The following is a 25,694-nucleotide window of genomic DNA, read 5'->3' on the forward strand; positions in this document are numbered from 1 at the left end:
TCATACATGTCGACACAACGTACCGACACACAGCACACACACAGGGAATGCTCTGATAGAGGACAGGACCCCACTAGCCCTTTGAGGAGACAGAGGGAGAGTTTGCCAGCACACACCAGAGCGCTATATATATACAGGGATAACCTTATATAAGTGTTTTTCCCTTATATAGCTGCTGTATTGATTAATCTGCCAAATTAGTGCCCCCCCTCTCTTGTTTTACCCTGTTTCTGTAGTGCAGGACTGCAGGGGAGAGTCAGGGAGACGTCCTTCCAGCGGAGCTGTGAGGGAAAATGGCGCCAGTGTGCTGAGGAGATAGGCTCCGCCACCTTCTCGGCGGCCTTTCTCCCGCTTTTTTAAGGAAAAACTGGCAGGGGTTAAATGCATCCATATAGCCCAGGAGCTATATGTGATGTATTTTTCGCCATCTAAGGTGTTTTTATTGCGTCTCAGGGCGCCCCCCCCAGCGCCCTGCACCCTCAGTGACCGGAGTGTGAAGTGTGCTGAGAGCAATGGCGCACAGCTGCGGTGCTGTGCGCTACCTTATTGAAGTCAGGACGTCTTCTGCCGCCGATTTCCCGGACCTCTTCTGTCTTCTGGCTCTGTAAGGGGGCCGGCGGCGCGGCTCTGGGACCCATCCATGGCTGGGCCTGTGATCGTCCCTCTGGAGCTAATGTCCAGTAGCCTAAGAAGCCCAATCCACTCTGCACGCAGGTGAGTTCGCTTCTTCTCCCCTTAGTCCCTCGGTGCAGTGAACCTGTTGCCAGCAGGACTCACTGAAAATAAAAAAACTATACTAAAACTTTTTCACTAAGCAGCTCAGGAGAGCCACCTAGTGTGCACCCTTCTCGTTCGGGCACAAAAATCTAACTGAGGCTTGGAGGAGGGTCATAGGGGGAGGAGCCAGTGCACACCAGGTAGTCCTAAAGCTTTTACTTTTGTGCCCAGTCTCCTGCGGAGCCGCTATTCCCCATGGTCCTTACGGAGTTCCCAGCATCCACTAGGACGTCAGAGAAATGACAGTTAGGAGCTGATTAGTTGGTACTTTATCTCTCTCCAAGGTTCAATAAATCTTCCCCCATATAAGAACATTAGCTAATTCCTATCCTTACACGTCAGATGACCGCTGGTGGCAAATCATCCTGTATCTGGATAGGAATTACCTTACTTGCACCTATCCCCTCTCTGTATGTTATTAGTAACATCCCAGCCATCATGCAGCCAGCCATTGTGACACAAGCACCATGCACCCAGCCATTGTGACACATAGACAGGCGCCATTGTGACACGTGCGCTGTGGCTTACATGCCCAGCACCTGACAGTTACCAAGCACTCAGTTCTAGGCAACGGAGGAAGATGGAGGCCTGCGATAGACTGGGAGTGCAGGATTGCACTGATGAGAGTACTGATGATTTCAGTGATTTCACAGAGAATTTATCTATTGTGGATGAAGCTTGGGAGACCATCGATCCCAACCCCGACATCCAAGAGCTCTTCACGGAGTACAATGACGCTTTCTTCCAAGGGAAGTTGGCTGACGTACCCGTTGAGTGGAGCAATAAGCTGAAGACGTGAGTATGGCGACTGTCAGATCAATTTATTATGATATTCCTGCTAAGATATACACTATTATCACCTGACACTGTGATGACATTTATAGTATAATAAGCTTACGGTCACAGTCCAGATAACAATTTATTTAGATGGTCTTCAGAACGTTAGTTACATCTAATCAATGACAGCACTTAATCAACATTTGGATGTATTATTAAAAACTAAAACTCACTGGCGTATCTATAGTGGGTGCAGGATGGGGCAATTATTCTTTGAGCCACAGTCAGTGACACCTATTTAGGGTGTGTATAACGGACATGTTCCCACTAATGGAAGCGCCTTCCCTTAATTGGGGCGTCTCACCTCCTTGTATGGAACTGTATCAGACCAGGGATGTTCCTCATGTGTGATCTGTGTTTTCTCACCAGGATGGCCGGAGTCTGCAAGAAGCAGAAGCAGTTCGGGGGCCCGTGCCGCATCAGGTTGAGCAGACCCATCCTGGAGCAGATGCCCAGGAGGACAACAGTAGAGGTACTATAGGCTGTGTCTGTGCGCCAACCTGTTGCTAGAAGAACGTGTGATGAGGTGATGGCGTGTGCGCCTGAGTGCAGTTATTGCAGCAATATATGTAGCAGTGTGAAACAGGGTTATTCCTGCACCCTGCGTGCACCGAGGGACATGAGGAAATGTCTCCGGGGGGGACAATATCTAGGGGTCCCAACATTTGGAACCAGTGTGACTAATAACACTGAGACTGAGGAAGTAGCGGAATGATATAATGGGAGCAGAAGGTACTTTTCCAGCAATGATGTAGCAGTACATGGTGCAGGGTTTGTCTCTGCTGATCTGGTGCAGCTCACACCTGGAGACATAAACCTCAGTCAGTGTAACACAGTAACTGTGTGTGATGTGTGTGTCAGTGTTACTATAACCGGCTCATTGCTGTGTGTGTTACAGTGTCTGCTGCATGAGATGATCCATGCGTACCTGTATGTGTCAGAGATACAGGACACCTCTGCGCACGGCGAGGAATTTGTGAAGGAGATGGAGCGGATCAACTACCTGACCGGCGCTAATGTTACTGTAAGTATATAATCAGCCATTAAGGGGCCAGTTTTGTGGGAGGAGAGGAGGGAACGCTAGCTTCTGGGATTATACATTATTATATTTCTACTATCTGATTAGATCTACCTCGACTTCTATGAGGAAGAGGATGCGCTGAAGACCCACTGGTGGCAGTGTGATCGCTGTCTTCTATACCGCAAGAAGATGGTGAACCGCGCCCCATCTATGACTTCTGAATGGTGGGCGCTACATGAACAGGTGTGCGGTGGAGAAATCCACAAAGTGATGGAGCCGCCCCGCCAAGGTAAGGAAAATAGCGCTTCTTCATATGCTCCGCCCACCCGCAATATCCTGATACACTGCCGGGGGAGGGAATCCAAATAATGCACACAGGCCCCAATCAGCACAGGAAGCGCCCTGTACACATCACACCACTGACGTTGGGTGAGGGAGTGGGGACAGGCGGCATACACCCATTTGTCATTACATCACATTATAACGTTACATATAGACAGTGCTTGGTGTGAGCAACCCTAACAATCAGACACCAGTGGCCTGACTGCATGATTATATATAATATATCACCGTATGTACTGAGCAGTGATAAAACACAGAACATCCCTGCATAGGAGGATCACCTCGCACAGTACACTTGCTGCGTTTCTAACTGATACTTGTGTATTATAGGAACTAAAAGACCGCAGACCGATGCTGGTGCACCTGGCGATACGGCTGCTCGCACACCTGTGAAGAAAGCGCGGAAGGCACGCGCCAAGTAGAACACTGGTGGCCGTTTCCATCTCGGTGTCATGCTAGGGGAGGAGGGGAGGGACTTGCAGAAAATTGGGGTCCCTTGACGTGGGCTGCAAGCTTAAATGTTTTGATCAAAATATAACAGAGCCCCCTCTATTTTATTCACTACATACAGAAAGATTTGCAGTATATTAGTGTCAGTGCCAAAAGCAGAAGTCTGTTATGTAGCCATATAGAGCATTAATATTGGCACATAGCTGGTGCCATGTACAATATGGGTAACACCGATGTTTTGCACAGTGCTGTCATGGCAGCTGTCAGTGATGGTTATAATAGGCCGAGTTGGATGTAGCTCACAGGCCAGCCCTGTATAGATGTTCCCCTCTGTATCTGGGAGGTGAGTACAAGTAACTGCAATGTAATGGGGTGCTGAGCATACATGCTAGGGTAGTGACTTACTGAAAATTGGGGTCCTTTGACGTGGGCTGCAAGCTTAAATATTTTGATCAAAACATGACAAAATCCCCTCTTATTTTATTTGCTGCATACACACAGATATGATACATTAGTGTTAGTGCTGATAGCAAAAGTCTTTCAGATTCCGCTCCCGCCTCACCCCGGAAGAACATGAGAGCGGCTTCCGAGAGAAATGATGCCTGTATTGTGCAAGTCCTGGTCATATGCCTGGGTCCTGTCCCATAAAGTCAGGAAATGCCCCCTCCTAACTGCAAATGGGTTGGTAAGGAATTTGGGCGCTTCGTAGGAGGCGGCTTCCCCATTAGCACATAGGATCTATCACTGTAATCCTTATAAACTAGACTGTGTAAGAAGGGGATGCGGTCACGTGACCACTGCTCGGGATCCCAGCGGTCACCATGCCGACGCCAGGATCCCCAAAGTGATGGTGGAGAATTGTCACAGAAAAAAAATTAAATAAAGAACAATATGTGCCGTTGTGTTTCTCTATGATATATGTGATTATTACATCGCTGGTACTGGCTGTGTCACATGGTTATTTTCTATCCACCTGAACAGTCAGAGAGGACCACACATTTCATGGCGTAATGTGTCATAAATCGGGGTGTCAGGATGTCCCTCAGATCTCATAGTAATATCAGTACTCAAGTACCCGCGTTTCTTTGAAAATGTTACTCAGCTCATGTAAAAGTAGGTAGTATTACTAGTGATGAGCGGATTCGGTTTTACTCGGTTCTCAAAACCGAATCTTATTGGCTATTCAAAACACGTGACATCCGTGAGCCAATAAGATGCCGTTTTGAGAACCGAGTAAAACCGAGTAAAACCGAACCCGCTCATCACTACTATCAGTGTCAAAATAGCACTAGATTTTTCTTATACAATTATACATAATAAAGGTAGCAGTATAGTCTCCAATTTACTATATATGACATGAAAATCAGCCAGTAGTATTTCTAGTTCCTTTTATGGCCCCAAAATATCAGTATGGATGAAATACTTCTATGCGCAGTGTTAGGGAATGCGCCTCATGTCTGTAATCAGCCTCAGGAATAATTTGGGGAAATGTGAATCACCCAGAGAGAGGATTATGGTGCGAGGCTGCGGCCAGACCCTGATCTAGTGCTGTGAGTATAGTAACGCTACATAGTACATATGGGTATTCCCAGTCACAGTATATGGCACTTGTTGACATATAGGTAATTGTCCGCACTCAATATAATGTATGGGTAATGGATGTTGTCTGAATCAAAATATAATTCATTATAAATAGGCGATATAACCATAGTGAACAGTATACTGGATATATATAGTAAGGAATAGATATGAAATAAGTTTGAATGTATGAGGTAATGTGTAGCTGATTTAAGAAATTAGGTTTGTATATGTGTTTATATATTTAACTGTATATTTGTGTTTTACTGCAAGATGGTAAAACATAGTGTAGGGAACAGGTTTATTCTGCTCTAGCCATAAATAAGGCTAGAGAGGTCACCGTATAACAAAGAATGCATTTACAATCAAATGGACACTGGAATCCACAGGTGTACATTTAGATCAGAATCAAGATTTGTAATACCTCTGGCAATTATAAAACTAGCTGGTCAATTGTCCAGTAGAGGTTAAAGCTAGGGACCATAAATTAACTACTACGAAAAGATATCACATCCATTGATAAAACATGCTTCAGGCAAACAAATATTGTTACACTTCAAATAACCAAAGGAAGGTCTTTGATGTACAGTATAAAGAAAGGACACGTTTTATGGCACCATACCTGCTTGAGCAGAATATCCAACTTGGAGCAGAGAACGTGTTATTACACCTTGGAATCTGACAAACCTATAATTATCTATTCCATTGGAAACTGTGAGAATATGATAATTTGAATTGGTAAAATATAGGATAAAAAGAGGTAGGTCTGATAGTTAGGGGTTAGAAGGAGAAGGAGAGAAGGAAGGAAGTCAGTCAGGAGGAGGAGAAGTCATGGAGAAGATGCAGAAGGAATGATTCTTGGGATGGCAATCTTTAACTTGCAAGTATACACTTTATGTTAGCAATTTAAACTGTTTGTGAAACTTATGTCATGTTGTTTTATGTTATATAACGAAGGAAGCATTAGATAAATAATTAGTATATAATAAGAATTTACTTACCGATAATTCTATTTCTCATAGTCCGTAGTGGATGCTGGGGACTCCGTAAGGACCATGGGGAATAGCGGCTCCGTAGGAGACTGGGCACATCTAAAGAAAGCTTTAGGACTAACTGGTGTGCACTGGCTCCTCCCCCTATGACCCTCCTCCAAGCCTCAGTTAGGATACTGTGCCCGGACGAGCGTACACAATAAGGAAGGATTTTGAATCCCGGGTAAGACTCATACCAGCCACACCAATCACACCGTATAACCTGTGATCTGAACCCAGTTAACAGCATGATAACAGAGGAGCCTCTGAAAGATGGCTCACAACAATAATAACCCGATTTTTGTAACAATAACTATGTACAAGTATTGCAGACAATCCGCACTTGGGATGGGCGCCCAGCATCCACTACGGACTATAAGAAATAGAATTATCGGTAAGTAAATTCTTATTTTCTCTAACGTCCTAAGTGGATGCTGGGGACTCCGTAAGGACCATGGGGATTATACCAAAGCTCCCAAACGGGCGGGAGAGTGCGGATGACTCTGCAGCACCAAATGAGAGAACTCCAGGTCCTCCTCAGCCAGGATATCAATTTTGTAGAATTTTACAAACGTATTTGCTCCTGACCAAGTAGCTGCTCGGCAAAGTTGTAAAGCCGAGACCCCTCGGGCAGCCGCCCAAGATGAGCCCACCTTCCTTGTGGAGTGGGCATTTACAGATTTTTGGCTGTGGCAGGCCTGCCACAGAATGTGCAAGCTGAATTGTACTACAAATCCAACGAGCAATAGTCTGCTTAGAAGCAGGAGCACCCAGCTTGTTGGGTGCACACAGGATAAACAGCGAGTCAGATTTCCTGACTCCAGCCGTCCTGGAAACATATATTTTCAGGGCACTGACAATGTCTAGCAACTTGGAGGCCTCCAAGTCCCTAGTAGCCGCAGGCACCACCAATAGGCTGGTTCAGGTGAGACGCTGAAACCACCTTGGGGAGAAACTGAGTACGAGTCCTCAATTCCGCCCTGTCCGAATGGAAAATCAGATAAGGGCTTTTTCAGGATAAAGCCGCCAATTCTGACACGCGCCTGGCCCAGGCCAGGGCCAACAGCATGACCACTTTCCATGTGAGATATTTTAACTCCACAGATTTAAGTGGTTCAAACCAATGTGACTTTTGGAACCCAAAACTACATTGAGATCCCAAAGTGCCACTGGAGGCACAAAAGGAGGCTGTATATGCAGTACCCCTTTTACAAACGTCTGAACTTCAGGGACTGAAGCTAGTTCTTTTTGGAAGAAAATTGACAGGGCCGAAAATTTGAACCTTAATGGACCCCAATTTCAGGCCCATAGACACTCCTGTTTGCAGGAAATGTAGGAATCGACCCAGTTGAATTTCCTCCGTCGGGCCTTACTGGCCTCGCACCACGCAACATATTTTCGCCAATTGCGGTGATAATGTTTTTGCGGTTACATCCTTCCTGGCTTTGATCAGGATAGGGATGACTTCATCCGGAATGCCTTTTTTCCTTCAGGATCCGGCGTTCAACCGCCATGCCGTCAAACGCAGCCGCGGTAAGTCTTGGAACAGACAGGGTCCTTGCTGGAGCAGGTCCCTTCTTAGAGGTAGAGGCCACGGATCCTCCGTGAGCATCTCTTGAAGTTCCGGTTACCAAGTCCTTCTTGGCCAATCCGGAGCCACGAATATAGAGCTTACTCCTCTCCATCTTATCAATCTCAGTACCTTGGGTATGAGAGGCAGAGGAGGGAACACATACACTGACTGGTACACCCACGGTGTTACCAGAGCGTCTACAACTATTGCCTGAGGGTCTCTTGACCTGGCGCAATACCTGTCGAGTTTTTTAATCATGTGGACGACTTCTGGGTGAAGTCCCCACTCTCCCGGGTGGAGGTCGTGCTGAGGAAGTCTGATTCCCAGTTGTCCACTCCCGGAATGAATACTGTTGACAGTGCTATCACATGATTTTCCGCCCAGCGAAGAATCCCTGCAGCTTCTGCCATTGCCCTCCTGCGTCTTGTGCCACCCTGTCTGTTTACGTGGGTGACTGCCATGATGTTGTCCGACTGGATCAACACCGGCTGACCTTGAAGCAGAGGTCTTGCTAAGCTTAGAGCATTGTAAATGCCCCCTTAGCTTCAGGATATTTATGTGAAGTGATGTATCCAGGCTTGACCCTAAGCCCTGGATATTCCTTCCCTGTGTGACTGCTCCCCAGCCTCGCAGGCTGGCATCCGTGGTCACCAGGACCCAGTCCTGAATGCCGAATCTGCGGCCCTCTAGAAGATGAGCACTCTGCAACCACCACATGATGGATACCCTTGTCCTTGGTGACAGGGTTATCCGCTGATGCATCTGAAAATGCGACCCGGACCATTTGTCCAGTAGGTTCCACTGGAAAGTTCTTGCGTGGAATCTAACGAATGGGATTGCTTCGTAGGAAGCCACCATTTTTACCCAGAACCCTTGTGCATTGATGCACTGAGACTTGGTTCGGTTTTAGGAGGTTCCTGACTAGCTCGGATAACTCCCTGGCTTTCTCTTCCGGGAGAAACACCTTTTTTCTGGACTGTGTCCAGGAACATCCCTAGGAAACAGAAGACAAGTCGTCGGAACCAGCTGCGATTTTGGAATATTGAGAATCCAATCGTGCTGCCGCAACACTACCTGAGATAGTGCTACACCGACTTCCAACTGTTCCCTGGATCTTACCCTTATCAGGGAATCGTCCAAGTAAGGGATAACTAAAATTCCCTTCCTTCGAAGGGATATCATTTCGGCCATTACCTTGGTAAAGACCCGGGGTGCCGTGGACCATCCCTACGGCAGCGTCTGAACTGATAGTGACAGTTCTGTACCATAACCTGAGGTACCCTTGGTGAGAAGGGTAAATTTTGACATGAAGGTAAGCATCCTTGATGTCCCGAGACATCATGTAGTCCCCTTCTTCCAGGTTCGCAATCACTGCTCTGAGTGACTCAATCTTGAATTTGAACCTCTGTATGTAAGTGTTCAAAGATTTTAGATTTAGAATCGGTCTCACCGGGCCGTCTGGCTTCGGTACCACAATAGTGTGGAATAATACCCCGTTCCCTATTGCAGGAGGGGTACCTTGATTATCACCTGCTGGGAATACAGCTTGTGAATGGCTTCCAAAACTGCCTCCCTGTCAGAAGGAGACGTCGGTAAAGCCGACTTTTGGAAACGGCGAGGGGGAGACGTCTCGAATTTCAATATGTACCCTTGAGATATTACCTGAAGGATCCAGGGGTCTACTTGCGAGTGAGCCCACTGCGCACTGAAATTCATTGAGAACGGGCCCCCACCGTGCCTGAGCTTGTAAGGCCCTAGCGTCATACTGAGGGCTTTTGCAGAGGCGGGAAAGGATTTCTGTTCCTGGGAACTGGGTAATCTCTTCAGCCTTTTTCCTCTCCCTCTGTCACGAGCAGAAAAGAGGAACCTTTTGTCCGCTTGCCAACAAAGGACTGCGCCTGATAATACGGCGTCTTATTTTGAGAGGCGACCTGGGGTACAAACGTGGATTTCCCAGTTGTTGCCGTGGCCACCAGGTCTAAAAGACCGACCCCAAATGTCCCCTTTCAAAGGCAATACTTCCAAATGCCGTTTGGAATCCGCATCACCTGACCATTTTACTGGTAGAATTGGACAACGCACTTATACTTGATGCCAGTCGGCAAATATTCCGCTGTGCATCATGCATATATAGAAATGCATCTTTTAAATGCTCTATAGGCAATAATATACTATCCTTATCTAGGATATCAATATTTCCAGTCAGGGAATCCGACCATGCCAACCCAGCACTGCACCTCCAGGCTGAGGCGATTGCTGGTCGCAGTATAACACCAGTATGTGTGTGAATACATTTTTGGATACCCTCCTGCTTTCTATCAGCAGGATCCTTAAGGGCGGCCATCTCATGAGAGGGTAGAGCCCTTGTTCTTACAAGCGTGTGAGCGCCTTATCCCCCCTAGGGGGTGTTTCCCAACGCACCCTAACCTCTGGCGGGAAAGGGTCTACAGCCAATACTTTTTAAGAAATTATCAATTGTTATCGGGGGGAAACCCACGCATCATCACACACCTCATTTTATTTCTCAGATTCAGGAAAACTACAGGTAGTTTTTCCCTCACCGAACATAATACCCCTTTTTGGTGGTACTCGTATTATCAGAAATGTATAAAACATTTTCCATTGTCTCAATCATGTAACGTGTGGCCCTACTGGAAATCACGGTTGTCTCTTCACCGTCGACACAGGAGTCAGTATCCGTGTCGGCGTCTGTATCTGCCATCTGAGGTAACGGGCGCTTTAGAGCCCCTGACGGCCTATGAGACGTCTGGACAGGCACAAACTGAGTAGCCGGCTGTCTCATGTCAACCACTGTTTTTTTTTTTTAACCAGAGCTGACACTGTCACGTAATTTTCAACAGTACATCCACTCAGGTGTCGACCCCCTAGGTGGTGACATCACTGTTACAGACACTCTGCTCCGTCTCCACATCATTTTTCTCCTCATACATGTCGACACAAACGTACCGACACACAGCACACACACAGGGAATGCTCTGATAGAGGACAGGACCCCACTAGCCCTTTGGGGAGACAGAGGGAGAGTATGCCAGCACACACCAGAGCGCTATATATATATACAGGGATAACCTTATATAAGTGTTTTTCCCCTTATAGCTGCTGTATGTTTTAATACTGCGCCTAATTAGTGCCCCCCTCTCTTTTTTTAACCCTTTCTGTAGTGTAGTGACTGCAGGGAAGAGCCAGGGAGCTTCCCTCCAACTGAGCTGTGAGGGAAAATGGCGCCAGTGTGCTGAGGAGATAGGCTCCGCCCCCTTTTCGGCGGCCTTATCTCCCGTTTTTCTGTATATTCTGGCAGGGGTTAAATGCATCCATATAGCCCAGGAGCTATATGTGATGTATTTTTTGCCATGTAAGGTATTTTTATCATGTTTTATTGCGTCTCAGGGCGCCCCCCCCAGCGCCCTGCACCCTCAGTGACCGGAGTATGAAGTGTGCTGAGAGCAATGGCGCACAGCTGCAGTGCTGTGCGCTACCTTATTGAAGACAGGAACGTCTTCTGCCGCCGATTTTTCCGGACCTCTTCGCTCTTCTGGCTCTGTAAGGGGGCCGGCGGCGCGGCTCCGGGACCCATCCAGGCTGGGCCTGTGATCGTCCCTCTGGAGCTAATGTCCAGTAGCCAAGAAGCCCAATCCACTCTGCACTCAGGTGAGTTCGCTTCTTCTCCCCTTAGTCCCTCGATGCAGTGAGCCTGTTGCCAGCAGGTCTCACTGAAAATAACAAACCTAAACTAAAACTTTCACTAAGAAGCTCAGGAGAGCCCCTAGTGTGCACCCTTCTCGTCGGGCACAGAAATCTAACTGAGGCTTGGAGGAGGGTCATAGGGGGAGGAGCCAGTGCACACCAGTTAGTCCTAAAGCTTTCTTTAGATGTGCCCAGTCTCCTGCGGAGCCGCTATTCCCCATGGTCCTTACGGAGTCCCCAGCATCCACTTAGGACGTTAGAGAAATATATATATCACTACTGTGTATATCTTATTCTGTACGATTTGATCTGCCTGTAAATAAATAAATCAATAAATCAATATTGGCGACCACGAATTGGACTTGTTATTACTGAATCTGATTATCTGATTATAATATTTATGAGGAGTAGCAAATGCTATAAGCTGGCTACCAAATCTGCAGAATCACGGTGGGGATGTATCTATGAAAATTTATTACCATTGTGTAATGTCATTTTGTATTCTGTATAACCTAGGATAAATGTGTTAGTGCAATATACGTTATTTTAACTAACATAATATCTATTAGGAAGCAGCACCAATGGCTGTAAGCCTGCTGGCAGTTTACAAGATCACAGTGGAATAGGTTACAAGTAAAGAATTTAAAGGCCTAGAATAGAAAATGTGCACAGTGGAAATCAGTACCGGTATTTCCAAATAAATGTATAAATGTACCAGGTATTAGAGTTTAACCTTAAGACACCGGTCAATCTTAAGGAGAGGATACCTTCAGTACTAAAAACAAAGAATATATAAATTTAGCATTGCAATGTTAAATATGCAAAAAGTTGCAGCAGCATTAGGAAAAATGCGCAGAACTGCGGCTTTAGAAGCCAAACAGAAATGTATAGAAGAATCAGGTTCACGTCTTCGTAAGGCGTGCCTGACCATTAATGCAAAAATGCATTCATTATTTAAGTCCCTTAAACAGGAAAATAAACAGAAAAAGATTAAGTCAAAAGCAAAAAGTCTGGCAGTTTGTAATCAAATTGTCAAGATCTCTCATGAAGAGATAACATCCAGCAAGCAAGCTGAGGTTATGGAACCACCTAACAGAAATAGTGTAGTATGTGAGACACTGTCTACAGGATTCCTAAAATGAATAAAAGTTACATGTTGCAGGACTGCATCAATGTGCAGCGCATGGAGTCTGTTATGGCCACACAGACCACAAGCAGAACAGCCTCTGTGGTAAATGAAGAAAGTAGCAATGTGCAGGATGTGTCTATCAACAAACAGCACATCAATGCAACAAATGTAGGAGCAATAGGAGATGTCCCCTATACTGTTTCTAGCAAGGGGGAAGATCATTGTAACTCAGATTATGAGTATTCTGCTGAATACACTCTCAGAGTTCCCAATGTAAATAAAGAATTTGTTATGCCCTTAGGCAAAGGTGAATTGTCAGCAGACTTAAACACTGATAGCAGCAGTACAGTGCACACAGCGGTGGAAGAGTTCTCCATGGTGAAAAATCCAATGGTAACCAGAGTTGAAACCCTGATATGTATTCACCTGGAAACATGTTTAAAGGGAAAATCCATAAAATTAATTCAGGAATGCATGTTTACAAACAAAGTTCCCAAACTTTTGTAACCCCCACACAACACTCAGAGACATCTAGTGATGGTGCAAATGTTTGCAGGCTCTCAGAGAGACCGCATGCAGAATGTCATTCTGCAAACCACACACCAATTAACGATGACAAAAAGGATCACCAGGATGAGAATGTTTTTATGCACTGGTGCCAGAACCATTTTATCAAAAGTATGGACAAACAGAAGGCCCTGGGACCTACAAAACATATTTGGCAAAGTCTAACAAGTTTCTCCCCCCACAAGAATATTTTTCAGAAGCTCCAAGATTCTTCCAGACTAAGGAGCCACGCCAAGCAGCAAACGCTATGGTTGGAAACAGTCTGGGCCCAGGCTGCGTCACAAGGGAGTATGGTCACAAGTGAATATGGTAGTATAATTCCTTTACTTGTTAGATCCAATGTAGCATAGTTACCTACCCTCCCTCATTCTGCAGGAGACTCCCTGAAATATCAGCAATCTCCCTCACTCCCTGACTAGACCAGCAATCTCCCTGATTGCACCTTATCCCCATTATACAGCTGTTATATTCTATGGGGGCGGGGGGAATAAATCAGAGATACATGCATTGGGATACAGTCATTAGGGCGACACCACTTAGGTCGACAGTCATTCAGTCAACCACTATTGGTCGACATGCATTAGGGCGACATGTAATAGGTCAACAGTTCAAAAGGTCGACATGAGTTTTTTTGGGGGGGACTTTTTCATTCTTTCTGATCCACGTGGACTACAATTGTGAATGGTAAACTGTGCCAAGCGCAGCGGTAGCGGAGCGAGGAACCGTACCTGAAGTACGGCGAGCGAAGCGAGGGGACACGGTGCACTTATTGGGGTTCCCCATCACTTTACAAAGAAAACGACACCCAAAAAAGTAAAAAAAAACTCATGTCGACCTTTTGACCTGTCAACCTAATGACTGTCGACCCAACGACCCATACCCCATACATTCAAATGGGATCATCAGTGCCCTTTCCCTGTATTTGTTATAAGGCACAATATAATGGGGCAGATGTATTAACCTGGAGAAGGCATAAGGAAGTGATAAACCAGTGATAAGTGCAAGGTGGTAAAGGCACCAGTCAATCAGCTCCCACATGTAAATTAGCAGTTAGGATCTGATTGGCTGGTGCGTTTATCACCTTGCACTTATCACTGGTTTATCACTTCCTTATGCCTTCTCCAGGTTAATACATCTGCCCCACTGATCTTTATGGCAACATGCATTTTATATAAAGTTTCTCATGGCCACTTACAGTATATACATATACAGTATACAAACTTTGGGGCTCATTTACATTTGGATGTAAGTCATTTTCATGACACGCCTCTCAGATGTAGCAGCGCACGCCCGCACTGATAGGTGTTACTTTCACAATCACCCTGAAATGCCTATTCAAAAGTAGGCAAGTATGAATGTAGCCATTGTTTGATTTGATGTTCCAACAGCCACAGTTTCCAACTTGAACCTGCATCATATCGGCAGCTACAATTGTGCTGTCAATGACAGACAATACTACAGAAAGGAAAGAATTGCTAGCTATTAAATCTTTATAACATGGGCCCTCATTCCGAGTTGTTCGCTCGCAAGCTGCTTTTAGCAGCATTGCACACGCTAAGCCGCCGCCTACTGGAAGTGAATCTTAGCATAGTAAAATTGCGAACGAAAGATTCGCAATATTGCGATAAGACATCTCTGTGCAGTTTCTGAGTAGCTCGAGACTTACTCGGCATCTGCGATCAGTTCAGTGCTTGTCGTTCCTGGTTTGACGTCATAAACACACCCAGAGTTCGCCCAGACACTCCTCCGTTTCTCCAGCCACTCCCGCGTTTTTCCCAGAAACTGTATCGTTTTTTCCCACACGCCCATAAAACGGCCTGTTTCCGCCCAGAAACACCCACTTCCTGTCAATCACACTACGATCGCCTGAGCGAAGAAAGAGCCGTGAGTAAAAATCCTAACTTCTTAGCAAATTTAGTTGGCGCAGTCGCAGTGCGGACATTGCGCATGCGCACTAAGCGGAAAATCGCTGCGATGCGATTAAATTTACCGAGCGAACAACTCGGAATGACCACCATAGATCTGTAAATTCTGTACCTGATAACAAAACGGCAGACAGGACAGAATGCATAGCAAGCAATACTGAATCAGTATGTAAATAGCCATGATATTCATTGCATGTCTTTTTGTTTGAATCGTAGTAAACCCGGCAACCTGTATGATGAAGGATAAAAGACTCCAATTTACAAGGGAAAATGTCTCCATTAACCCTTTCATCGCTGCAATCCAGCAGAATCTACGTAACATCCCTAAAGACTGATATATGGACAGATGAAATTTTTCCAGTTTCACAAGAAAGGGGATGGTTTTCATTAACCTTCTCATCACAGTAATCATTACTTGTCTTTCAAACTACATGTACACACCCACAACAGTGTACAACACATCTCATCACTGTGATTATACAGAACTGTCTCATCCCTTTATATACCTTAATCAAATATATGTAAACATTTGTCTGATATATATATATTTTTTTTTATATCATTGTATTATATACCTTGTAAATATTTTGGTGTTTTTTTTATATTACACAGTAGATACTACCTATGCTTCCTTCGTCAAAGCTTCAAAAGTAATTAAATATCTAATACAGGATGGTACAGATTATTAAGTGGGATGAATAATTATCTTAGTAAAGACTGTAACAAGTCAAAGAGAATTATTTGTAGCATAACAGGGTCACTGTATATGCACATGGCAGCATATAAAATGATACTGGATGGAATTAGATATAGTCAAAGCCATTCCTAAATGATAATTAATATCTGTTTGAAGCAAAATTGTATTCATTTATTGTATTGATAGGATGTTGCCATAGACATGTCAAATCATTTTAAATAGCATTATTAGTCAAAATATAGGTAGGATAGGAAACGCCTTTATATGGGTTAAACTGGTATAAGGTTATTTAATATTGAGATGTATAAATAGGTACAAGGTAGAATAAGGAGATTTAAGACTGCATGGTAATTTATTCAGTGAGGAAATACAGTAAACAGAGTAGGTGTACTACTCGCAGCCATTTGTGGTACTATTGCCCGAAGACAATTAAGACCTACTATTAACAAGCAAGGAAATAAAAAAAATAAAAAAAGAAGACTGGTTTATATATGCCTGTTCTATTCAAAATCACAACCTATTTTGTGCAAAGCAATATGGACACTGGTCACAACTGCGGCATTGGATAAACACAAAGGAAACAGAACTGCTGAGGACTGTACAAAGACTATTACTGAGGGTCATCACAAGTACTGAGTTGCAAACTCAAGATCACTGTACGCAAAATACATAGCACTCGACGTACAAAGCACTCTGCCTCAAACAGCAAAATGGCAAGCAAAAAAGCACCTGAGAGCTCCTATTACTGTATATATAGTGCCACCAAATTACCTGTTACATACACTTCAGAAGCCGCACAGAGGGGGAGATGGAAACCCCGCAGCTCATTGTATCTGCCCCATAGTATAACAATAGTACCCAGTATACGAGGATGAGAGAGGAGGACGCCATAACAGGGATGGCAATCTGCCATCGATGGTTTTGCAACCATCAATGTTTTGTGATCGATGGAAAGTGCTTGTGCCATTGATGGCGCACCATGGTAAGAAAACATGGGCATTGCTGGTCCTAAGGCCGAGATCTAGACATGTGCGGTGCACAGCCATTCGTGGCCATGACTACACCAAATACCCCACAGAGATAACGCCATCCTAGCTGTAAGGAGAGATGTGCGCAGTCTTGGTTTTGATTTTTGGTCTATATCATCGTCGTGCCAAACTATCTATAACGCTACTGGCTTCTAGTGAGCGGACGGCTGTATTCTCATGAATATTACTTCCTGTCACACAATGGCGGCCTCCACGGTGGGTGTGCATTCATGTGTACAGCTACAGAAAGTCAGACTCATGCTTAGAAATACTACACATCATTCCAACACAGAAAGCACCATGGACACGTTCTCACAATACACAGTGACAGCGACATTATCCCCGCTCCCGTGTGTATAGTCACCTTCCGGTGTCTCTGGGGCCTGATGCTTGTGGTGACTGAGAGCAGAATCTAGGTGGTAGGGGAAAAGTCCTATGCAGCCAAGCTGTCCAGGAGCCCTCGGCTTGTGGTATCGTTGCCTCTTGTCTGCTCTGTCATCTACATATGAAGGTGAACACAGGTATTATCACTCTGCAGCCGCTGCAACAGGCTTATAGGTAATTCCACTCACACATGGTTTTGTGTAACTAAAATCTTTCTTAGTACTAAACCATACTGCAATAATTCCTGGAACTCGAAGTTGGATACCCTGAAATAGTCTATGGACATAGGCGTACGCAGATGCCGACACGGGGGTGCCACTCCGGACATCCCTGCTCACCTAGGCCGCACAGGTGAGCAGTCTTATGACCTGAACGGGGAGGAAGAGAGTAGACCATAATGCGGTGGAGGGGGGACGTCTGAAGTGACACGCCTATGTCTATGGAAAACTAAGAACACACCGCTGCGAAATTGCACAGCGGCTGATTATCTTGGGACTGCGCATGCGTATGGATCGTAATGCGCAGACGTGAGGCCAAACTGCAAAAACATCCTGCACTTTTTTTCTATCGCTAGGCGTACGCAGGCTGAGTGACAGAAAGCGGGCGTTTGGGGGGGTGGTAACTAGCCATTTTCTAGGCGTGTCAGGAAAAACGCAGACGTGCTCAAGCGTTTTCAGGGCAGGTGTGTGACGTTAGCTCTGGCCCCGATCGCAGTGTAGGAGTAAGTCCTGGGCTGCGCACAGACTGGAATAATCATTAGATGGTGAGTGAGTTGTGAACGGCTTTGCAGCTGACCGGCATTTGCTAAGCTTTTCGTACGGCGCATGAAGACTAGCGCAGGATGGTTTCGTTTTTTTAATATACACTTGAAGCGTGTAACAGCTGGTCCAGGCCTATGGGAAATGCAGGTGAGTGTGTTGCACAGATACAGCGCCCTATGGTCTGTAACTGGAGACAGAGGGGTACATTTACTACAACTTCTAAAAATGAAAAAGTGACGACGTTGCCCATAGCAACCAATCATATTCTATCATTCCTCTATTGCATCCTAGAAAATGACAGAAGCTGATTGGTTGCTACGGGCAACACCAGCACTTCAGTCAGAGTCAGTCACATGTCAGCTGTTCTCTCAGTCAGTGTGCTCTGTACTGCGCACTGGTGACATTGCAGGCAGCAGCGGCACAGACCGCGAGGATCTCCGCAGCCTCATCACTGCGGACCGCGGGTGACATCAGGCACCCAGCCCCGCCCAGCAAGCCCCGCTCTGGCGCCAGCCCCGCCCACTACAGTTTGTATTTGGTATTCCCAAACCTACGACGCAGGCACCCAATGGCGCTGGCCGAAAACGCCCCTTTCTGCTCCTATTGGCCTGGAATCGGCTAGCTCCCGCCTCCTTCAGAAAATAACTGATCCTATTGGCCCGGCCCCAGCGGCGTCTAACCCGATCCAATCACCGGCGCTGAAGCGGCTGAACAGTACAAGTCATGGTGGGATGCAGGAGGAAAAGATGGCGGCGGGCGGTGGAACGCATGCTGTGTGCACTAGGGGGCGGCACCGGGTCAGACACTTGTAGTGTGCTCGGGAAAGTTGAGGCTGCTGAGCAGGTCCTGGCGGGAACTGAGTTCACAGCAGCAGCAGTGGCTGAGCCAGAGAGCAGAGACACCTGGCCGGTATGATGATTGTGTACATAGAGTGGCACTGCAAGTACCAGCATGCCTTGCCTGGCAGAGCCCTGTTGTTCCCTGATAGCTGCTGTTTGCTTCCTGTTGCTATAGAGTCTCGTCCCCTGGTGTCAGGGGGTATGAGTCTTAAGGGCGACCACTATTGGTCGACATGGTCATTATGTCGACATAAAAAAGACTGTCGACCAAAGTGTGGTCGACCTAATGACCGTATCCCGTGTCAGGAATCTCCTTTGTCTTTATGGGCTGACACAGTGTCCCTACTTTTGGGCCGACGCCTGGGTAACCCCCACCATGTGCGGCCAGTGGAGCTCTAGCGGTTATCATCTAACAGGGACTATTCCCACTCGTGGGTGTCTACAACCCAAATAGAGTGGGAATAGAATCTGTGGCAAGCGCACCGAGCCCACACCGGCATTCTGTGGCCGGGATCCCGGCGTAGGGTTGCTCATCACCAGGATCCCGGCCGGCAGTCACCCATTAGGCTTAGGCACCACCGAGGAGGGTTAGGTTTAGGCTGCGGGAAGGACGGGCATTGGGGAAAGGGAAGTACACCAGGTGGCGTGCGGAGCGGAATGAGCCACCGTTCCTGAAGCGTGGCGAGCTTAGTGAGCCCACGGGGGAAACATTTGGGCTCCCATGTTCGGACCCTGCTCTTCCCCCTGTTGTGTGTCATGTGCTTGTGACGTCAGGGGTCCCTTATCCCGGAGGGATTTACACATAACCATTCTAATCCATTCCCATTACACCGACCGTTTCCTTTTATGTATTAGATCAACCACTATTGGTCGAAATGGCAAAGGTCGACACTGGAAACGGTCAACATGACAAATGGTCCGCACAGCTTTTTTCCATTTTTGTTGGTGACGTTTTCACCGTCACAGCACATGGAACCCCAATTAGTGCACCGCATCCCCTCACATGGCGAGCGAGCTTCCGGCAAGGCGCCTCACTCCTCTACCGCTGCGCTCAGCATATGTTACTATTCCCAATTGTAGTCTATGTGGATGGTAAAGTATGACAAAGTTGGGGGGGAAAAGAAGCTGTGTCGACCATTTGCACCTGTCGACTATTAATGTTCAACCTATCATCTGGATACCCCAGGGAATAACAGACTTTCTACAGGACCTACAACGCACAGCATCAGGGAGTGAGCACACACTCCCACAGTGCAGGGAGTGAGCGGGGGGCTGCTCAAGGAGCGCTGGGCACGCCCCCAAAATGACTAAAATTGACCCTCTGTGCATGGCCACGCCCACTCGGTCATAGCCACACCCCTTCCCATAAGAGGTCACGCCCCCTTTTCGGGACGCACGCGGCTACGCCACGCCGAGTGTCCCGATTTAGAAACATTAAAAGTTGGCCGGTATGAATGAGTAGTATTCATATGTAATTCATATATAGAGAAGGATTTGAGCAAGCCTACATCCACAGAAGGTCTGTGGATACTTCTCCAAGATGTTTGGAACAACCTCCCTGCCGGGTTCCTTCAGAATCTGCGTGCGAGTGTACCTAGAAGAATTGATGCTGTTTTGAAGAGAAAGGGAGGTCACACCAAATAATGATTTGATTTAGATTTCTCTTCTGTTCATTCACTTTGCATTTTGTTAATTGTTAAAAATAAACTACAGTATTAATACTTCTATTTTTGAAAGTATTCTTTTCAGCATATTTTCCACACCTGCCTAAAACTTTTGCACAGTATTGTATTTACACAGAAACTTGTATATACACACACACCTATACACACTGTGGCACCAGGAGGGGCGGAGCAGGTCCGCTGCCCCACCCCCTTGCTCCTGAGTCAGCCTATACAGGCACTGTGCAAGAGTCTTTGCTCTAGTGCACATGCGTCATCTTCCCGGATATCACTGGGAAGATGACGACGGCCAAGGAGGATGGACCCGCTTTCCACAAGCAAGCTAGGAAGTGGGTGCCCTCTCCTGTGCGCCCTCCTGTCCAATCTGCAATAGAATGGCGCCCCCTGTGGAGCATCAGCCGATTATTTTTAAAACTCTATTATTTTTAAGGGGCATGGGCACAACCCCTTTTTAGGCCACGACCCACATTCATTACCATGACCCAGCGTGGCGCTCTATGCCCCTGTATACACAAACGCATATACAGGTACAGTTACACAGACACTTGTATATACATGGACACACACATATACACCGACTCATATACAGCTACACAAGACACACTGTATGGGGCAATACATCATAATGCCCCCATACCTCACAGGCTGGGTAGTTCTCTCTGAGAGGGGACTGTGGCGGCAGCTCCATGATCCCTTTCACCTTCCATGGTGCACTGCAGGGGGCAGTACTGTACCCTGTAATGGGAAGCCCCTCCCCCTCCTCTGACGCTGTCCCTCCTTTTCTGCCTACAGGGAACTTGAGTGACCGGGCCAAGGTAGGATTGCCACCTTTGGTCTGGTTTGGCTTGGTGGCCAAATCTGCAATGCGTGGCCACGATGGATGCAAATTTATTTTAAGCACTAAGGGGGACATTTACTAAGCAGTGATAAGAGCGGAGAAGTGAGCCAGTGGAGAAGTTGCCCATGGCAACCAATCAGCACTGAAGTAACATCTATAATTTGCATAGTATAAAATTATACAGAGCTGCTGATTGGTTGATGGGGAAACAACTCCACTGGCTCACTTATCCACTCTTATCACTGCTTAGTAAATGTCCCCCAAAGTGCTGAAATTACCCCGATGCATTGCCCTATTGATCCGGAGGCAGTGGCCTAATTGATGTTTGCACTCACTTGCCTACGCAGCTGCAGATTTTTACGCTACGGAATTGCTAATCATCTCTAAAGTAACTTGGCACATTCGCAGTCTGTGGATAATCCCTCCATTGCCAAAACATTGCATTGCGTACAGACCTTCCTCCATGTAGATGATAATTAATAGACTGGAAAATGTAAGGCAATACTACACATTTGTGTTGTTTTTTGTTTTTTGTTTCTCTGACGTCCTAGTGGATGCTGGTAACTCCGTAAGGACCATGGGGAATAGCGGGCTCCGAAGGAGGCTGGGCACTCTAGAAAGATTTATGACTACCTGGTGTGCACTGGCTCCTCCCACTATGACCCTCCTCCAAGCCTCAGTTAGATTTTGTGCCCGGCCGAGGTTGGATGCACACTAGGGGCTCTCCTGAGCCTTTAGAGAGAAAGTATAGAAATTAGGTTTTTTATTTTCAGTGAGACCTGCTGGCAACAGGCTCACTGCAGCGAGGGACTAAGGGGAGAAGAAGCGAACCTGCCTGCTTGCAGCCAGCTTGGGCTTCTTAGGTTACTGGACACCATTAGCTCCAGAGGGATCGACCGCAGGCCCAGTCCTTGGTGTTCGGTCCCGGAGCCGCGCCGCCGTCCCCCTTACAGAGCCAGAAGCAAGAAGAGGTCCGGAAAATCGGCGGCAGAAGACATCAGTCTTCACCAAGGTAGCGCACAGCACTGCAGCTGTGCGCCATTGCTCCTCACACACACTTCACACTCCGGTCACTGAGGGTGCAGGGCGCTGGGGGGGGGGGGGCGCCCTGAGAAGCAATAAATACACCTTGGCTGGCAAAAATACCACAATATATAGCCCCAGAGGCTATATATGTGGAAAATACCCCTGCCAGAATATAGAAAAAAGCGGGAGAATAGGCCGCGGAAAAGGGGCGGAGCTATCTCCTTCAGCACACTGGCGCCATTTCTCCCTCACAGCTCCGCTGGAAGGAAGCTCCCTGGCTCTCCCCTGCAGTCTACACTACAGAAAAGGGTAAAAAAGAGAGGGGGGGGGCACTAAATTTAGGCGCAGTATACAATTATATAGAAAAAGCAGCTATAGGGGACATAACTCAGTTAGTCCCTGCATTATATAGCGCTCTGGTGTGTGCTGGCATACTCTCACTCTGTCCCCCCAAAGGGCTTTTGTGGGTCCTGTCCTCTGTTAGAGCATTCCCTGTGTGTGTGCGGTGTGTCGGTACGGCTGTGTCGACATGTTTGATGAGGATAATGAGGTGGAGACGGAGCAGATGCCTTTAGGAGGGATGTCACCCCCTGGGGGGCAGACACCTGAGTGGATGTGCTTATGGAAAGAAATGAGTGCACGTATAGACTCTTTACATAAGAAATTTGCCGACATGCCAAATGTGGGACAGCCGACTTCTCAGCTCGTGCCTGTCCAGGCGTCTCAAAGGTCATCGGGGGCTCTGAAACGCCCGCTACATCAGACCGCAGACGCAGATGTCGACACTGATACTGACACCAGTGTCGATGACGATGAGTCTAACCTGATGCCCACTAAGGCCATTCACTGCATGATTGAGGCAATGAAAGAGGTGTTACACATTTCTGATATAAATACAGGTACCACTAAAAAGGGTATTATGTTTGGGGAGAAAAAACTACCCGTAGTTTTTCCCCCATCAGATGAATTAAATGAAGTGTGTGAAGAAGCGTGGGCTTTCCCTGATAAAAAATTGGTAATTCCTAAGAAGGTACTAATGGCGTTCCCTTTCCCGCCAGAGGATAGGTCACGTTGGGAAACACCCCCTAGGTTAGATAAAGCGTTCACACGTTTGTCTAAAAAGGTGGCACTACCGTCTCCGGATACGGCCGCCCTCAAGGAACCTGCTGATAGAAAGCAGGAGACGATCCTGAAGTCTGTATACACACACTCAGGCATTATACTTAGGCCAGCTATTGCGTCAGCATGGATGTGCAGTGCTGCCGCTGCGTGGTCAGATAAACTGTCAGAGAATATTGACACACTAGACAGAGACACGATCCTGTTAACCATAGACCATATCAAAGACTCAGTCTTATATATGAGAGATGCACAGAGGGAAATCTGCCGGCTGGCATCAAAAGTAAGTGCATTGTCCATTTCTGCTAGGAGAGGCTTATGGACTCGCCAGTGGACAGGAGATGCAGATTCTAAAAGGCACATGGAAGTTTTGCCTTATAAGGGTGAGGAATTATTTGGGGATGGTCTCTCGGACCTAGTTTCCACAGCAACGTCTGGGAAGTCAGCATTTTTACCCCATGTCCCCTCACAGCCTAAGATGGCGCCGTTTTATCAGGTTCAGTCCTTTCGGACCCAGAAAAACAAGCGTGGAAAAGGCGGGTCTTTTCTGTCCAGAGGCAGGGGAAAAAGGCTGCAACAAACATCAGGTTCCCAGGAGCAAAAGTCCTCCCCCGCTTCTTCTTCCAAGTCCGCCGCATGACGGTGGGGCTCCACAGGCGGAGCCAGGTACGGTGGGGGGCCGCCTCAAGAATTTCAGCGATCAGTGGGCTCGCTCGCAGGTGGATCCCTGGATCTTTCAAATAGTATCTCAAGGGTACAAACTGGAATTCGAGGCGTCTCCACCCCACCGGTTCCTAAAATCTGCCTTGCCGATTGCTCCCTCGGACAGGGAGGCGGTGCTAGCGGCAATTCGCAAGCTGTATTCCCAGCAGATGATAATCAAGGTACCCCTACTTCAACAAGGCCGGGGTTACTATTCCACACTATTTGTGGTACCGAAACCGGACGGTTCGGTGAGACCCATTCTAAATTTGAAATCCTTGAACACATACATAAAAAAATTTAAGTTCAAGATGGAATCGCTCAGGGCGGTTATTGCAAGCCTGGAGGAGGGGGATTACATGGTATCCCTGGACATCAAGGATGCTTACTTGCATGTCCCCATTTACCATCCTCACCAGGAGTACCTCAGATTTGTGGTACAGGATTGCCATTACCAATTCCAGACGCTGCCGTTTGGACTGTCCACGGCACCGAGGGTATTTACCAAGGTTATGGCGGAAATGATGATACTCCTTCGAAAAAAGGGAGTTTTAATTATCCCGTACTTGGACGATCTCCTAATAAAGGCGAGGTCCAAGGAACAGTTGTTGGTGGGAGTAGCACTATCTCAGGAAGTGCTGCACCAGCACGGCTGGATTCTGAATATCCCAAAGTCACAGCTGGTTCCGATGACACGTCTACTGTTCCTGGGTATGATTCTGGATACAGTCCAGAAAAAAAGTGTTTCTCCCGGAGGAGAAAGCCAGGGAGTTGTCATCTCTAGTCAGAGACCTCCTGAAACCAACACAGGTATCGGTGCATCACTGCACGCGGGTCCTGGGAAAGATGGTAGCTTCTTACTGTCAAAGTCAGAAAAATATCTCTATGCACACTACCATATTTGCACCTCACACAGGTCCGTGCTGCGCATGCGTACGCTCTCCCGTACGTGCGCATACTCACAGTCGCGGACACCCGCAGGCGCACGGTATGCGTATTTACGGTAGAGTTTATGTGGTTGTAGCGTGCGACTCAATCGTAACATATTTTCAGTAATAATGTATTTTATAGATCATGGTCCCTTTGATAGATTCTGAAAGTTTGGTTAACATAGCATGTTCCTGAACGGAGAGATTCCTCTTTGTATTGTACGAAGGGTCTAACAGGGGTCATACAGTAGTGTTTGGTATCCATCGGAAGAATATTTAATTAGAAATATTCCGGTGTTGGTTTGAAGCAGATCAATCGCTCGTGCGAATAGTTATGGACATAAGAAGTTTATGAACATTTACTTTATTTGCACTTTATTACCCATGCGGCGGGAAACCCAGTTTCCCTCCCACCTGAGCTGTTGGAAATAGTCACAGCCCACCTGTATGAATCAACCTATGACCTTTTGTTATAATGCGAAGCCGAATTCCTGTGTCCAATGAACAATAAGATTGTAGGGACCATTGAATTGCATTGTGTGTGGGGCATAAATAGGCGAGCCGACCATATCCAACTTCACTCTCTTCAACGGTTCTCATTGCTGATAATCGGGAGCTGGATATCGAGGCGCATGCGATCATTCCCCTTGTGCGTAAGTTTTCTCCGTAATCATATTGTCTTACTGTGAGCCATCTCTCTCTCTCTCTCTCCCTACTCTTTCTCTCATAGTTTCCTTTAATTGTATTGTATTGT

At 46.8% G+C, this 25,694-nt stretch overlaps 1 protein-coding gene and 1 long non-coding RNA gene across 2 annotated transcripts in view; one reads left to right on the plus strand and one right to left on the minus strand.

Annotated features, from left to right (window-relative positions):
- Positions 1-18,290, minus strand: part of LOC134947449 (uncharacterized) — a 53,561-nt gene extending 35,271 nt beyond the window's left edge. The window contains exons 1-2 of the long non-coding RNA XR_010182557.1: positions 18,201-18,290; positions 17,025-17,159 (exon numbers count right to left, since the gene is read on the minus strand). This is a non-coding gene — a long non-coding RNA (uncharacterized LOC134947449). The remainder of the gene's footprint in view (positions 1-17,024; positions 17,160-18,200) is intronic.
- LOC134948001 (DNA-dependent metalloprotease SPRTN-like) lies at positions 1,358-3,010 on the plus strand. Its single transcript, XM_063935778.1, has 4 exons — positions 1,358-1,572; positions 1,984-2,086; positions 2,513-2,638; positions 2,741-3,010. The coding sequence occupies exons 1-4, from the start codon at positions 1,358-1,360 to the stop codon at positions 3,002-3,004; spliced, it is 708 nt and encodes a 235-aa protein (XP_063791848.1). The 3' UTR covers positions 3,005-3,010.
- Positions 18,291-25,694: the final 7,404 nt, after the last annotated feature.

The sequence above is a fragment of the Pseudophryne corroboree genome, chromosome 8, assembly GCF_028390025.1.
Source record: "Pseudophryne corroboree isolate aPseCor3 chromosome 8, aPseCor3.hap2, whole genome shotgun sequence".
NCBI classification, from domain to species: domain Eukaryota; kingdom Metazoa; phylum Chordata; class Amphibia; order Anura; family Myobatrachidae; genus Pseudophryne; species Pseudophryne corroboree.